Source organism: Haliaeetus leucocephalus, unplaced genomic scaffold (genome assembly GCF_000737465.1).
Source record: "Haliaeetus leucocephalus isolate CR32 unplaced genomic scaffold, Haliaeetus_leucocephalus-4.0 Scaffold152, whole genome shotgun sequence".
Lineage (NCBI taxonomy): Eukaryota > Metazoa > Chordata > Aves > Accipitriformes > Accipitridae > Haliaeetus > Haliaeetus leucocephalus.
The window spans coordinates 826731-844240 of NW_010972588.1; the positions used below are offsets into that span (position 1 = coordinate 826731).

Below are 17510 nucleotides of genomic sequence, written 5' to 3' on the forward strand. Positions count from 1 at the left end.
ATACCCTCTATAGTCCAATCATAGAATATCATTCCAAGTTTGTTAGAATCATTAAAGGTACTTGTTACTGGATCTCCAATGTCACTTACTTATTCTTTCAGAATTCTGAGATGATAATTATGCATCTCAGCCCTTGATATGAGTGTGTTTCATTTTCTATGTTTAATCTCAGGTACATACCCTTGCGCTTGACTATTTCCCACATGTGCGAAGTCAGCATCCTTCAGGAAAACTGACACAAAGTTCTGATTTTGTACTGAGGATTCAGTTTAGAACAAATGCTTAAGTAGAAAGTACCATGTCTTTGTTTTGTCCTCTTTTTTTCTAAGGCTAAAAATAACATTTGTGTGTTTGGGGTTTTTTTGGAAGGGTCTACCTCAGTTGTGATGTTGAACATTCATATTAGTAGCAAACAATTAAAACCTGTATTCTTTGCACCATAAACTGTCAATACGATATGGCATGAGTCATTTCTGTGTTTCAAGCAAAGCACTTTTGTGTTTCTAATTTCCCTCCCCATATACTTTTCTATTACTGGACAGTGTAAAGAGCTCCAAGATGTTATAATGAAAACATTATCCTGTGTACAGGATACAAGTTTTATCATCACCTAGTGAATGACAAAACAGAAATTAAGTCATGTATTTCTCTAAGCAGGAGTCTCTCTGGTCATTAATGGCTTGCAGAAGAGCATTATAATTATAAAAACCTCAAGTGAGATCCTGGAAGAAGCTTGGGGGGAAGGGTTGACATTGTCTGACGTTAGGTACCTACATTAGGATTCACATCCAGAAAGAGTAAGATGTAACACCTTCAGGTGTTAAGCAGAGCACTTAATTTCCACATTATATAATGTCCTAACCAAAATACTTCAGGTATATTTGTGTCCCCTAACTATATAGAGAACTGATGTACAAAAATAAATTATGTACACTAATACACATATTCAAGCAGACTAACTTGGGGGATAATTTCTCTGGCTATGAACTCAGCTGCAAAAACAGAGGGTGTATTTGTATAGACTTTTTCAGACAAACCCAGACTTACTTTTTTTACAGTCCATGACAGTCAGAGAAGCTTACTAATTGTTTGCAGTATTATGTACACAGCTTCTAGATGCCAGTCTTTGTGGACAGTATGCATAGTTCTACCCAGAAAAAAACCACCAAAACAAACAAACAAAACCAACAAAGAAACACATTCTAAATAACAATCCAAAAGCAAATACTGAGTTGTGATGTACCAACCAACATACATTGCATAATTTAAATCCTGAGAGAAGGCACAGAGCTATTTGTTTGAAAAGACAAGACTGGGTGAAGAAGGCTAGCAAAATGGATTAATGAGAGATGGATCAACAGCTTGGTAATGAATAAATGATGCCAGGAAAGATCACCTATGAAAGACCTTGAAAGTAAAGATGAATAATTTCCTTGGTGCAATAAAAAGTTACCACAGGCTGTGAAAATGAGCTAAGCAGCTGCATTCTGAAGAGATATGAAGGGGCTACAACACATGTTCAGAAGGCTACAGAAAAAAACATGATGACAGCTTTATGAGATTTAGCTACAAGGAACGACTGCATCATAATGCATCTTAATATTATCATGCAAGGAAACTGAGAAAAATTCAGACGCAGCTTGATCGAAGTATGCTTCTTGTACAAGCAGGTCACATGAAAAAGCCACAAAATAATTCTGCTATTATTGTGACAGGTCAATGGATCAGTTACAGGAAAGAAAACAGCAAGGCCTGCCTTTAAACATGTTGAACGTGAACAGTTTATTACCCATAATGCCGCAGATATAATGACTGAGACACATCTCACCTAAATTTTGATGTCTACATTATCAGTGTCTACACCTGTGCCAGTCCCCTGTTAGACTCAATGGAAATCTTACCAATATAATCAATCAACTTTAACAAAGTAGATTATTAGATTTAGTCAGATGAATCATGCCTGTGGTGGGTTGATCCTGGCTGGCAGCTAAGCACCCACCCAGCCACTCACTCCACCTCAAAGGATGCGGGAGAGAATCAGAAAAGCAAAAGTGAGGAAACTCGTGGGTCAAGATAAAGAGAGTTTAATGAGTGAACAAAAGAGAAAGAAAAAAAAGTTATGTAAAGGCAGTCATTCACCACCTCCCACAAGCAGATTGAACACCATAAATTTCACTAACTCTTACCAACTAGATCGTCGATGACTAGTAAGGAACGTAAAAGCAGCTTGCTAAGAACTAGGTACCTACACTGCAGAACCTTTCTTTTATTAGCACAATTTCAATTTGGAGAGAAAAAAAACAGATTAGACACTTATGAGACATCTACATGGAACTAGCAATTGAATTTGTGCATACGCGTGGGGAACACAGAATGAAATGGAACAAAAAATCTTCATGTGATGACTGTTGATGGGGTAATAAGTTTTAAAGGGAAAAGGAAGAGAGCAATGAAGTGCTAGTCCAAAAAGCAAATCAAGGATTTATTTGTTAATTTAGAGACATCTTGCCCTAGTCTATTAATAACAGATTTATGAGAATACAGATGAATTAGGTAGTGATTACCAAAACATGAAAGCTCAAATTTCTCAACTATCTGTGCAAGTATATAGGAAACTTCAAGACCGGATGACAAAGGTCATTTTAGATTCAAAGGTTATTTTTCAACCTTAGGTATCAGAGTAAGAATAAGGATTCTACTTCTGAAAAACAAGGTGTTGAGCTCTGTATTATTAAATTATAGTTAGAACTAATATTAAATGATAGCTGGAACTAATGAAGCCTAGTTTCATTTACTGGTTTTTACTCATGGCTGACTGACTTTGCAGTCTGAGACAGTGCAAGCTCCAACTGAATCTTTCCAGCAATTGGTATGTTTGAAAGGGTTTGGGGTTTTTTTTTGTTTTGCTATGTAGATTATCTAATGCTTAACAAGGTATGAGTTTCTATTATCACTTTTTAGAACTTGTAGGGTCTGTTTCTACTGGCCATTTTCGTAATATTTGTAGAAACTTAATTATCTTTGACACTTCTTTCTCCATCTTCTGTGGAATTAGCTAAAGGACTAAAATTAGAGGACATACACAGAGACCATACAAGTATTATCTCAATACATAAATAGGACAGAAGAGTTCAGCAGTGAATTTGGGGACTCGTGAATTAAGATTAATTTGGCATTTTTAGCAGACACTGAAACAACTATAGAAACACTTGGAGAATGGCTGCTTGGTTTCAGCAATGACTCATCACAAATGCCAAGCAGCACATCAAGATAATACCATGCCTTTCCTTCTCGTCTCCCTACACTCCTCGGTCTCCTCTCCCCAGCCCCAGTACTGGATCCATTTGTTGTACTGAATGCTATTGATCAGTGAAGTCCTTCTGAATGGTCAGATATGACTTGGGCATGTTTTAAACAGGTTTCAAAAGCATTTGAAAAGTAGCATCAGAAGATTCACTCTCTGCAGAAATTATTACATAATTTCTTATGGATTCTTTGATAATTATTATATTCTTTAATGGTTAACATTGTGAGAGAGTAAGGATAACACCTTAGGCACCGAGGCAAATGGTTTTACCTTAGCTCAGTGTTAGGCAAGGTAACACCTTACCTTCTAAAGATCCATTTCTTCCACACTGTACATGGAAGTAAAGACAATTGAATACTCAGGTAGCATGCCTTTCTTGTACACCATTCCTAGACTCTGTCACCACAGGACATGGTTTCGAGCTTCTGTGTGTTGTGATGGAAGACATTTAAACCTGAACTGATATATGAGTTCAAGGGTTTCAATTTTCAAGTAGCTAACTTGAAGGTATCTTACAGGATTTTGAAGGCTTAAGTCACATTTAAAGACTAATAATTTCAACCCTGAAAATCAGAAGATGAATGGTAGTAGCTCTTTAAAACTTTATCCAAAATAAAAGATGGCATAAGAACAGCTATTCTGAACTATCCTATAGCTTTATAAAAGACTTTTGGGAAACAAACATTATCTGCATACATTGATTACTGATATTTCTATTAATTTGCTCTTTTGTTTTTCTCACTTATAAGGCAGACACCAAAACCTGCTATTGGATAAGAATTCACCAGAAACAATTTCTGAAAATTCTGTGAGGAGCAGTTAGGAGCATTATCTTTGTTGCATTCACTACGACACACTAAGGACAGTGACTTTCCCATTTCCTTCCTTCCTTTACAAATGGAAGCCAGCTATATCATCTAAAATTTAGATCAGAAGTTGGAACACAGACACATTACACCAGATCAGAGCAGTTGCCAACCCGAATAGTCTTAATATGGCCAATGCCAGATGAGTAAGAAATCCCACAAGGAAACTCTGAAAAACACAGCTCAGTTGGAAGGTCTTTCCAAATTATTCTCAAGCTACTGGACTGCTCTCTACCCTGGAGTATGCATCTTTCATCACTCAGAAAACTGTTGCATATGAATACAAGTGCAGATTTTTCCATATACTTCCATAACTCAAGTTGATTTCCATATACTTGAATTTATTCAAACATGTTGCTGCAACACCAAATGACACTGTGCTCTGCATGTCAATTAGCACTGGTTACTAATTTTTTCCTACCATTGTTAGAACTTCTGCCTTTCATTTCATTACAAAACTTCTTGGTTTCTTTTGTGGATGGAAGGAAACAGACACAATAAGACCTCTCAAAATTTGGGGTCTTTTAATTACCTTCGTGTTATATAACAAATGGGACATTTTATTTTCTTGTATAACCCTCTCTGTGAAAGCATTAAAGGATTGTAGTAGTAACTGGAAGGTTTACAACACGAGGAAGAAAGCTAATGTAAGCAGGGTCTAAATAAATACGTTGCGTTCAAGTTAAAGCACCACAAACACGATAAAATGCTTTGGTATCTAGCTCTCCTCCTTCTCCATCCCCGAAAATCATTCTGAAATCTTGAGAAGCAGTGAGGAGAGAGAAAGGAAAAACAGGTCAGCAGGACAGAAGAATTTCAATGTATTTGCTTTTAAACAGCATAAAATAAGGATAAAATTATTTCTAGAGTACTTAAACATAATCTAGAAAACAAAACCAGTATTTCCTGTCTTCACTGGATCTTCTTAAATTGATCTGTTACATTAAATTACTTCTTGGTACAAACCTTGAAAAGAAAATCCTGTCTCAAACTACCAGCAGTGCAGAACTGCTGTTTAACTTAATATTTTTGATTAATTTCAACACACTGTTATTAGCAGTATTTTAATTACAATTGTTGTATATGCACATACCAGTGAAATTAGATACTTTGCAGTGTTACAGTATTAAGGTTCTTAAAGTTAAATCATGCCAATGCAGATGTTCCTAATTACTTTAAAAGAACAAATACTTACACAAATCGGTTGTTTCCAGCTACAGCATAATTCAATTAAAGGAGTGCTTATAATTTAACAACATGAATGATAGTTAAGCATAGCTAATATGGAAAATTGTTAGGAAATAATATATATAGATTTCATAAGGGAAGGATTAAAGTCCATCTGAGGCAGATAAAAAGCTGTGATTTGCCTGAGACAAATATAAAATATTGCCAAAAGAAGGTGACACTATCAAAGACACATCAAAACCCGATAAAAGCATTTATTTCCCAGTAGCAATCACTTTACAAATACCTATTACTGGGACTTTAGGTTTCTGCAGGTCATTGTGCAGGTTTTTGTTTTGGGGAGTTTTTCCTTTTTCTTTTTCTTTTTTTAAGCTGCTAAATCGAGTCTAGCTCCACCCCTGGTTTGTACTGCTGCTTGAAAAGAGTTGTGGTAGGTAATGTAATACAGCATTAAACTAACATAGAAGCCGAAGTATGCAAGCCACGGATGCAGGCAGATCCTCTCCCTGTGTAATGTCTCTGGCAGGAGCAGCCTTTATGCACAGAAAGTTGTCAGTTTTTCCTGCTGCGCTCTGGGCTCCACAGGTGATAGTATAATGCCAATGTTTTTTCCAGAACAGCACCTCTTACAATGCAATTATCACATAGATATATTTTGTTTTCCATATGAAATAGAGAAAAAGGTGGTCATTTAACTGATAAAACATTGTATATAACCATGCACTGTATGAATAGAGTTACTGCTCTCTTATCTTCTACATTAAGTCTTTGAAAAATACTCAAAGGGATGGGATATATAGTGAAGTTCCAGCTCACAGAAATTAGCTACAATAACACAAGGCATTTCCATCCACATGTGCATATCCGCTATAAACACATAACAGTTAATACTATACATTTTTCCTTATATTTTTAATTAGATTAAATCAACATTAGATACATAAGCATGTCTTTGTTTTAACCAAAGCTTTGTGATAATATTAAACAAGAAAGAAAAAAAAGAAAGAAGACCAGACCAATTCAGCATGACCAGATTTCAAAATATGAATCTGAAATGAGTTCACTGTACCTTGAGTCACCTGTTGGATGGCTAGCATCATCCCAGAAACCGTGTCTGGAATCAAATTTTCCTTCCAGTTGTAGACAGGCACCCATTTCAAGATGGGCAGCCTTCTCATACACCAGACTTTGATATCTTCAAAGCGAACAGCCTGGATCTTCCTCCAGACTGCACTTCTTTTCTTTTTTGTTCCTGTCATCATTCCTACACCCCAAAAGCAGTTGCTCTTTCAGAAGAGCGCACAGTTGAGGAATCACCCTGATATGTGTCAATCTCCAGTTTTCTTCTGAGATTTTGCAGTTCCAAAACTACAGAGAAAAAAAACCCCAATGAACAGAAGCACTTAAGATCTCTGCAGCTGCTCTCTAACTATACTCAATAAAAACACTTATTAAATGCTTCAATCATATAAACAGCTACGTGAAATGCAAGAACTGTTTATAGCAAAGATCACATTTTCTGCTCTTTGCAAAAATTTGGTCTAGTCTCACGTTAGTTTGTGATTCTTTCCAGTAACCTCCCGCTTTATATTCCCTGTAATGCTTGTGCTTTTGGCCTCTGGCCAGTAGCAAAATGAGGTATTACTGGGTGTGTGTGTGCGATATAGGCTGGGCTATGCTAATAGGAGCGGGAAGTGCCCAGTGGAGCAGGCATCTCCCTGCCAAGCCCAGGAGAGCAGCTTTGCCTCTCCTGCGGGGAGCTTTTCTGGCCGCAGTCAGAAGGCATGAAGTCCTTAGCAACCCTGGTGCTAGCAAACTTGTTTTACTCCATCAGTGTTTTGTCTTCTAAATGACAGTAAAAAGCTTATTTATGTAGAAAATGCAGAACATCAGGTAGCAATAAGTCCTGCTGAAATCATACACAGAAGCCTCAGACCAAAGCGTAACAAGCTTAAAGTGCAGTGAAGGGCTGCAGTGAAGCAAGCGATCGGCTCCACGTGGGAAGTGCCAAAAACGCTTGTGACAATCATTCTTCTTCAGAGCTACTCCTTTCTGCTCTTGGTAGGCCACCCAGCAAAGGCTCTCTCAACAAAGACAGTTCACCAAGTAACTTCTGATCTTGTAATAACATCATGCACCTTGTGTACGATACAAAGTGCTCAGACACAAAGTGATGAGAGCATGGAAGAGCTTTACATGCCAAGACATTTAAATGCCTTGTCCGACATGGAGCAAGGACACAGTGGCTTTCCTTTAAGTTTTTTGTATCTCTGGATTGCAAAGAAATTTAAGTTAAAATGTAAGATCCGTCATATGGTTGAAGTGTCTTCTCAATCACTGTTCTGCTGTAGGCAATAAAAATAAATATTTTTTAAAAAATATTTCCATTTGATTTATATAAATTAATTTGCATTTTATTGTTTAGATTAAGACAAACAAAACTAAAGCATTGGCCATCCAAAACAACTTCAGAAAAAAGAGACTTTGTTTCCAAATGCAATAGGGAGAAAAGCACAAGGGCAAATGCACCACAGTTCATTCTACTGAGTGACATTCAGGTGGTGTCCACTGTTGTGTCCCTTAGAAGTGCAAAAGGAAAAATAAAAGAAATAGCAGGAAAAATATTGCTTAAGACAGACCCACACTTTTAACTATTCCAGGCATACTTTTTCTTTGCCCTGCCCATCCTTTAACCATGTACACTTTTTAAAGAACAGAAGAAACACAAGATGGGTTTAACAGGTTTATCTTACTTCTGTTCACTGGAATAAACCTCTAAGCATCAATTCCTTCTTTCTTTCTTTTTTTTTTTTTTTTTTAATGTGAGGTTTGTGTTTGGGGTTTTGTGTGTGTCCTTGCTTTTAGCTTGAAAGTGCAGTTCAAGGACTTCATAATCAAAGCTGTTATGGCTGCCAAGTGTTTCACAACACAGTCCTTTCCTTACTTTCAATGATCAGAAGTGGACAGGAATCCTTCTAGCTACAGCAAGAGTTACTCAGCTGTCAGGGGGTGCTTAGTTTTGATAAAATGTTCAGTACCTCTAACTGTCATAGCATTTACTGTGAAGAAAAAAAATCAAAATACATTTCTACACATAGATATGTATGTACAAAAATGTACCCAAAGGGGTACTTGTGTAAAAGAGAGTAGTCCCATGTTTTGGGGTTTGCTAGAAGCTCTGACTATTCTGAAACAGTCAAAAAAACCCCAAACCATTATGAAACCAAAGAACCATCACTAAACACACAGGAACATACTCTCCATTCTTCAAACTTCTCGCATCAAAATGCTGAAGCTGTTTGAAAAAGTCTGTAATTGAGATTTTCCCACCTCATATTTGCAGAGTCAGTAAATCTGGACAGTTTGCATCAATCCCAGATTCGTATCTGAACTCCTAGGATTAGCTATAACAACAAACTTTTGTCCCTCATAATAACAAGGGATGGTTTCTTTCTATGGGTGTGTGCATGCATGAGTGCAAACACCTTACAACTAATACTTGAAAGTAAGCCCTGTTAGATGCAGACAGAACTGCACATGCAAAGTCTTCGGCATGTCCATGCTCATGTGGAACTTGTAAGGAAGTTTTGTTTTACTCCAGCAATTACTTTGATGAGTAAAAAATTGCACGATCATTAAATCTGGAGTTGATAACATCGACACTAGTCTTGAAAAACACTGTACCTTGCTGTAACACTGAAATTAAGAAAGTACTCTTAGTTAGCAATGACATAATGCAACATATAATTTACAATCCCCCAGACAAATCAAAATTTTTAAGGGAAAACAAATGTGCAGGTATGCATAACAGCAAGCCTATACCTTGCTACACAGTCGTCCAACATTTAAATCTTAAAGAAACATCAAAAAATACTTTCCTAAACCACATCAATATCCTAACTGAAACACGTACCGTATCTCACACACACAATGTTTAAGCATTTTCCCATCAGATGGCTTTCATTAACCTATAAACTCCTAGACCATGCAGACTTGTCATACTTCAAACTGTATCATGATGTACCTGAGCTATCGGGACTATGAGACCTTCTCCTTTCCTTGAACAGGCATATAAAACTTAGTTTTCTGGAACACCAAAGGATAAGTGTGAGGAACCTTTGTTTTTATACATTTAAGTCAGTGCATTCACACACACACACTGTTGTAAGGTTAGATTTTTTTAGTTAGCTCTTTTGATGATCTTATGTAAGTAAAGCTTATTTTCAAGTGATTAGATGGGGGGGGTCTGAGAAATACACAAAAGTATGATTCTAGTAGTGTACATATGTACCATGCTAAAATAATAACTACCATAAGTCAAAATTTAGAATACAGATAGTATATAAAAGGAAAGAATTATTGCATCATAGATCAGATCTGGTGGGCTTTTCAAACCTGATTTATAACAGATTCCATAAAAATGGGGTAACCTCTGTGGGGGCAGTCTGTATTTTCATCAGCTCCTCTAACATTTACATACATTGGATATTTACACACATAGTGGATACGTGGAGGTAGGAAGTTTAATTCTGTAGCTCTGGCCTCAAAGGATTAAAAAAAAAAAAATAAAAATCTGAGACCTTACTTCACCCTAGACCTCAGAAAAGAAAAATTTTTGGCAAACTGTGAGATAGAAGCCCTAAACCTCACTTCATATGGGAGCAGCTTTTCTAAGAAAACACTGGACTCTTGCATGAGAACTGCTTCTAATCTTCACATAAACTGACAGGAAAGTTCAAGAACAACAGTTGTGTTTATATATGCTCACAGAAGTTAAATGAAGTTACTTGTACCTTAGGCAGGCATAGATGCCGTGATGGAAATAATGTGACTTGCTCTTTGTAAGTTTTCTGAGGAAGACAGATCACTTAATAAGTATCTGCAAAGTTCCAACATTAAACCAATTTAGACTAACTAAACTTGTATTCCTGCTGATGTACATCATGTGCTCCCCAAGAACACCCAGTGCATGGAAGTTACTTTCCCGTGTTCTGCCTTCTACCCTCACGGGGCAAAGGAAAGTAGGTGCTATCATTAATCCAAAGCTACATGCACCTTTCTGGCTGGCTGGCCACTGCTGGAATATATATATATGATTGAGCTCTGAATATATAATGATTGAGCTTTCCTTACCTTTTCTTCAATGGGGAAACTAATTTCTGTTCATCCTTGTCCTCTACCCTGACCAACAATTTCTATGAACTCAGTTTTGATACTGCTATCTTTTTGTCAAATACAGATAACTATGGTTAAAGACTTAAGAGGATACTAGATGAAAGACTTAAGAAAAAAAGACAGGCAAAAGTCTTGGTCACACAAAGCTTGTGTCTTTAGGAAGGGTGGCTAAAATTCCAGAAGAAATCCTATGAAAAATTCCAAGTATGCTTGGCAAAGCACAGCTGGATGGGAATGGAATTCAGATGTAAAATAAGGGGCAATAGGTACTAGTTCAAAGAGACCAAACTTTGCAGTTTGTACATCACAGAACACAGCACATGAGATTATTATACAAGCTACTGGAATGATAATAGAGTGCTGACAAATGGAACAACACAAAAACAGTGACAAAAATCCAGACCTTCAAAAAAGCATTCCTGAATTTTGAGAATTTGTAAAACAAAAAGGTTATCGATCACATGTATTACATAAAATATTAAACAAGGCCACAGAAGCAGCATACATTTAAGTATGCAAATTATTTACTACTGAAATTTAAGGAACTTCCCCCTCTGAAATTCTGGTGCATCAAAACCAAACATAATTCACAAATACCAAAGCTCACCAATGTATCTTCCACAGTTGGATGCAATGCATTTATTTTCAGTAATACCTAACTTTAAAAGTACTCCTGATTTCCATCATCAAATACTTAGATGTGCACCTGAATTGAAAAAGATATGATTCTCACCGTTCATAAAACAGATCAAGCTAAAATCTCCATCCCTTCATCGTACAGGACTTTTTGGAGCCACTACGGTGTCACTAACACCTCCTTTGCCATAGAGTAATCAGAATTATCACAAGATAAAGGTGAGCATCCCGGCAACACAGAAGTCATGACTCAAATGGCTCGGGCTCGACTTTAACATCTTCTCTGTAAACGGGCTTTTCAGCACTTTTAATGATGCTGTGCTGCGCAAAACTGTGTGAAGCAAGACTGACATCGAGTGGCTTCGCTTGGTATTTTTCTTCGGTTATTGCAGGGCCCAAGACCACTGTCTAGATCCGATACTGCCTCATGACATGACGGTTTTTGAACTGGATAACATTAACTACATAGTTTAATAACACAGCATGTTAAAAATCAAAGAACTGTAGCATCAATAAAAGGTTTACTCACTACATTTCAAATGTATTTACTCGTCAGAAATTTAAGACAGGAGGTTAGCTGATAGGTTAGCAAGGTACTGAACCATGGAAGCTCCTAATGCTCAGGTACCATCTGCTCGCAGCTCATCTAATGAATGAGAAATGCAAGTGCAGAACAGGCAAAAAAAAAAATCTGATAATGCAACCATCCTCTTCAGCTCCGTTACTGTTGAGATACTTACAGCTGTTTGCTAATAAATTGCCACACAAGTGCTAGTGAAGAAAAAACATTTAAAATTATTGGGCAGTTATGTTAAATAATTTTAACACATCTGAAATGAGCATAAAAAACCCAGTAGTGTCCATCTCTTAGGGAAAACATCTGTAAAGAAAATCTCAGTTTTTCGTTCCCTTTTAAGGTTGTTTCTAGCAGCTGTTTGAAGGTTACCTTCAAATTTACCTTCAAATTAGTAAAAAAAGCTTTTTTTTTTTTTTTCTTTTTAAACTGGGTAAGTGTCATGGAATGGACTGGAAACTGATATTTACAAACTTGTACATTTGAGAACACGTCTTCATAGTCAGAATACATAAATATGTATACATATACACTGACATTAAACACAGAAATGTTTTGTGGTAACCTTTAGCCTTGACACAGGCTCATCTGTGCAAGAAAGATGCTGTTTAAGGTCTCAACATCAAAAATGCATTTCGAAAAAATGTTTAAATCACAAGCATTAGTCTCTTCATAGTATTTCACTTATCCAAATGTTAAGACAGAATGCATAAACCAGATTTTCTGATTATTTAGTGCACAAACCACGCTATAAGACCCACAACGAAAGGAGACCATCTTTACTTTGGAAACCAACAGATCCAAACTTAAGTGACCCCTTTCCCCTGCATACCTTATGGGCTGGTGGGTGCGCAGCAGCCAGTGGAACAGAGCAGCCACGCTGCAGAAGCAGCTCTTCACTGGTTTCAATTCTAGCCTTGACCACCAGAGAATGAGGTTCAAAACCGCTGCTCGCTCCAGATCTCCTTTCATTTCAAATCAGTGGGTACTGGGCATTTAAACACATCTTGAAGAAGTACCCATCCTCGTGTCTGAGACCCAATCTGTAAATGATGGTGCTGAGACTGGGCCCACCAAAGGCTGTGGGACACTGAGGCACTGGTGCAGCTGGAAAAACCAAACCTGACCTCCCATGATAGGCCTCCATTTGTCCTGGAATTCAGGTGCAACAGCCTTGCGAGTTAGACAAACAGCAGATAGGTCTAAAATGTAACCATGTTCAAAAAGCGCAACCCACTGTTCCCAAGCCACCAAAGGGTTCATACATCAAGTTACTTTTTACCTGAATGAATATAATGTTCTCGTCAACCACAGAACATTTAGGTGCCCACTGATTACGGTTTGTCTCATGAGAGAATTATTTGGGAACAACTATCATGAAACAAGCATTCCTGAAGAACTTTATCTCCAGATATCCTTAGAATCATAGAATAATTGAAGAGGGGAGGGACCTCTGAAGTCATCTCATTCAAACACCTCCTCAGAGAAGAGATAACTTCAAAGCCAGATCAAGTTGCTCAGGACTTTGCTCAGGAATATTTTGCAAATCTCCAAGCATGGAGGTTCCACAAGTCCTGGGGACAAACTATTCTTGTGCTTCACCCGCCTTGCTGCATTTTTTCCCTGCTATGTATTCAAACAGAACTTCCCTTGCTACTGCTTGTGAGCATTGCCTCTTGTCCTTCTGCTATTCAACTCTGACAACAGGCTGATCCTGTTTCCTCTGTTACCTTCCTTTATTTGTTCCTCAGATGTGAGACTCCCTTGCTTCAGTTCGCTTTCAAGCAGACTCAAAAAATAAGGCAGTCTTACTAGAAAAATAACCACACACAAAGCTAACCAAAATAGTAATTGCCATTTATATCAATAGACAACATAAGCTGATTCCAAGCCTTCAGACACAAAAAGTATATTAAAGGTAAGTGCAACAAAATTCACTATAGTGGAGCAGTAGCAATGTGTGACTAAAAAGAAAGCCACCCTTGTGCCACAGTAACCCTACTGCCTGTGAGTATGTTGAAAACAGAAGAACCTTAGCTACCATCAGGACCATGAAAATGAATAGTTTTAATAGTCATATAATAGATCAATAAAACAAATTTCAAGTAAGAGGAAAAGAATGCTGAAACATGGTATTGCTGTCCTTTTCCTTCGAAAGTGCTGCAGAAAGAATCACTTTCCTCTAGCATCTTCTGGGTTACCATTTCTTCCCCAAAACATACACTACATTAAACACTGTGGGCAATGTAGAAAGTTTTTCACTTTCTCTTGAGTGTTACATCATCTTATGGCAGAGGAATGGATACTAAATCAAAGATTATCCCAATTTACGTAGCCTTCCTTCAATAGTGAGTTTTTGTTCTGACACTCCTTCAGAGAGTCTGAATACTCAGTAATACCTTGCCTCCAGACCCTTCAGCAGATAAAATCCCTTCTTTTGCATCCCATGATAATCTTACCACACTCCTTTTCCACTGTGTGAAAACCTCTAAATGGCTCATTTCTACCCACTCTTACAACACACTGTGCTGCTGCTAAGTATTTTGCAGAGACCCATGATTCAGTGCAAGTGTTAGAAAAACCTGCAATTTTAGAGTGTCCATACACTTTACTCATTGGCTTAATTTCAGCCAGCTGAAATGGATACTTAATCACCTCACTGAGGAAACTAAGTTAACAGTGTATTTAAAAAACAGCACATTAATCCAGATCTGTAGGCTGTCATAATATGAATCACAGTGGTGATAGATTTTACAACATATGACAGAAAATACGGCTATTCAAAAAGGAAAGCCTATGAAATGTAATAATTAAAATTTAGTATTTAATAGCTAGGATCTTGCTGCTCTCAGAGGCGGCAAACTGATGGAACTCCAGGGCCACAGCCAAGCGAATTCCATGAAGCCTGTGGGACAGCTAAAACAGTTCTTGAAAAGTCCAATCTAAAAGCATTAACAAATTCACATAGTCCTCTGTTTCCTCATTTTATTTTAAAATATCTGAAAAGGTATTTTATTAGACTACTACCTCGTAGTCTGCATACTTTACAGAAAGTTTCACATGAAGAATGCACAGTGCATACTAAATAAAAAAGGGGTTACTTTTCAAACATGAACCCCAAAAGACTTAAATGCTTTCCCTCCCCAAAACTGTTGTTTGCCAAACTGACTTAACAATCATCAGCAAGTACACATGAAAATCCCCTGTATTGTACACAATGCTACTCTCATGGCTAAGAAGTTAGAGGGAAGACAAAAACTTCTGTGCTAATAATAATCTGAATTGTAACATCAACTTTTACTGGTTCCAGAAATAAGCCTGAAAGATATATAGAGGCATAAGAACATTATATTTCTAAACAACTTTACTACTAAAAAGGATAGTAACCTCAGAAAACTCACACAACAGATAGTTGTACTGAAATATCTTGCTTGCTTCAATAAAAAGTCTCATCCTTACTTGGTGAACTAGACACACACAAAATACTTAAGTTTGAAAGAAAGTATTTTAAGCTACCCCATACATGTGTCCACTGCTTATTAAAAAAAAAATTAAAAAATAATGCCAATAGTTTAGAAATAAGTAAAACTAAATCTCCTGGTATACTTGCCAAGTGCTCTGGAGTCAGGAACCTTGTTGCTACCTCTCCAGCACTTTCTTCCAAAGTGTCAGGAACAAAACCAACCCAATCTGTGTACAGTAACTCAGAACACAGTGACTCACATGCCAGGTCCTTAAGAAGCCATGAAAATATATTAAAAAAAGAGATTGCTCATTCAGAGATGCCCTCCAGACGAGTCCCTATATTTTATTCAAAATTCCCACTACACAGATCCATATTCCCTGATTCCTAAGCCACAGTCTATTTTAATTTGCATTAAAAAATACAGAATAATTGAGATGACAACCCAACCAAATGCAGTTACTTACACATTTTATACAATTGATTATGTCAGAAAGTACTTCCATGTACGATCCGACTTGCATGGCCTGGACTCTATCATTTGGACATTTTTGCCCTAATTATTACTGGTCTATAATTACTGCAGAAAAATCTCTTCAAGGTGATCTTGAGCAATGCATTCTGTCTTTATACCTCTGCTTCACATGCTAATGAAGATATACTCCTGTTCTCTTCTGATATGATTGCTAATGACTTCATTGATGAAGAAAAGGCTGTCGTTTTGCTGCTTTCTTAAGTGTCAGCTGTTACTCAGATTAGACAATTTAACATCAGATAGGAGTAAATCAGGTAGTCTCATTAAAGGCCTTATGGCTTTGAAACATGTTCCCTCTCCTGGGGTTCTAGGGAAATTATCTACATCGCACAATGCAGTATGCCTCTTTTTTCTAGGAATATGAAAATGGCACCGACTAGAGGTGGAGAACAGCTGATGAAGACAGAACAACGTGCTTGGCGTGGCTGCGGTGTACACCGTTCCGTCCTGCTGGAGGGAGTGGGGAGGAAGGATAAGACCTTCAGCCATGGTCTGCTAAAAAGAAATGGTTAATTCATTGTCGTGACTGAATTGTGCACACTTTATTTAAATCACACTTTTAAGATGTTTGAAAAGTTTGTTTGAAATGTGCTCACCAGCGCAAGAGAAAAACGCCATTGCTACTGGACAACTGTTGCAGAACAAAGTTGTTTTCCAAAATAATCAATATCTGCCCTAGACAGCTCCGAATCTTATGAAATTGTCACCCTCCCTGTTACGGTGAGGAAGCACAGACAACTGAGATTGTTCTGTGCCAGTGCTCTCTCCTAAATACTTTAAAACCTGTATTTTTAGGATGTATTGCCAAAACAGAACACTGTCGATTGATTATATGCAATTTTTTCAAATACATTTTGGAAGGTAATCAGGAAGACTGTGTTTTTCATTGTATATGCATTTAAGATTTTGCATAGAAACTTTAAAAATATTTTTTTTTTCATTTTCTTAATTTTCTGTAATACCATAAACAATGGGAACACAAGACCTGCGTCTTCCTGAATTTAAAAAAATAAAGATTAAACTAATTCTCATAGCAGTTATGGAAAGAATTCTCCTGACCCCAGTGACTGCTTAATTGACTGTGGAGTGCTTTGTTACATAAAAATGCACTTGAGCCTATGACTGGATAGTTTGCTGATTCTGGTGCTTAGCAGTTGCTTTTGTTTAGTTCCTTATTTTCACAAATGACACAAACCATTTTCTTTTGCCCTTGCCCCTCGTAGTTCCTTTTCTGTTGCTACTTTTGAAATTTAGACTTTTTTAGCTCTTGTGTTGATTTTGCCTTCTCTTCCACTGGTTTACAGTTCATTTTCTGCCTCTTATGCAAGATTTCTGCATTCTGACTCTCATACTCCATACAGGCATTTCCCTTCCATCCCGTTAAAACCTGTCCCGTGTGCTCAAATGTGCTGATACAATTATTTACTGGGGGTTTTTTTCTGTCACAGATCAGTTTTGCACTTTCCCAGTTTAGAATTACTTCCCTCAAATGAATCTTTCATTCAGAAATTTGCAATATTTGTAAGTTAGACTTTAGGCAGAACAGTGCATAAAATAAGGCATATATAGCACAGATTTGTTGTTTCAAACTGTAATTACTTTGAGTTAATTTTGCCAAAGCTGAAATTGTAATAGGGTTTCACTGGAGAGAGGGGAAGCTTTCTCCAAGATACAATAATTTAAAAAACCCCCGTGCTTTAAAACGCATGTTGGGATAATTTCTACAGAAAACCTAGTTACCAGAATGAGAGGGAGAAACTTAGATT

General features: G+C 37.2%; 1 protein-coding gene across 1 annotated transcript in view; it reads right to left on the reverse strand.

The window, feature by feature from the left end:
* The window catches only part of SLC26A7 (solute carrier family 26 (anion exchanger), member 7), a 68961-nt gene extending 62341 nt beyond the window's left edge, over positions 1-6620 (reverse strand). The window contains exon 1 of the mRNA XM_010561998.1: positions 6431-6620. Within this exon, the coding sequence (XP_010560300.1) occupies positions 6431-6620 (190 nt within the window). The remainder of the gene's footprint in view (positions 1-6430) is intronic.
* Positions 6621-17510: the final 10890 nt, after the last annotated feature.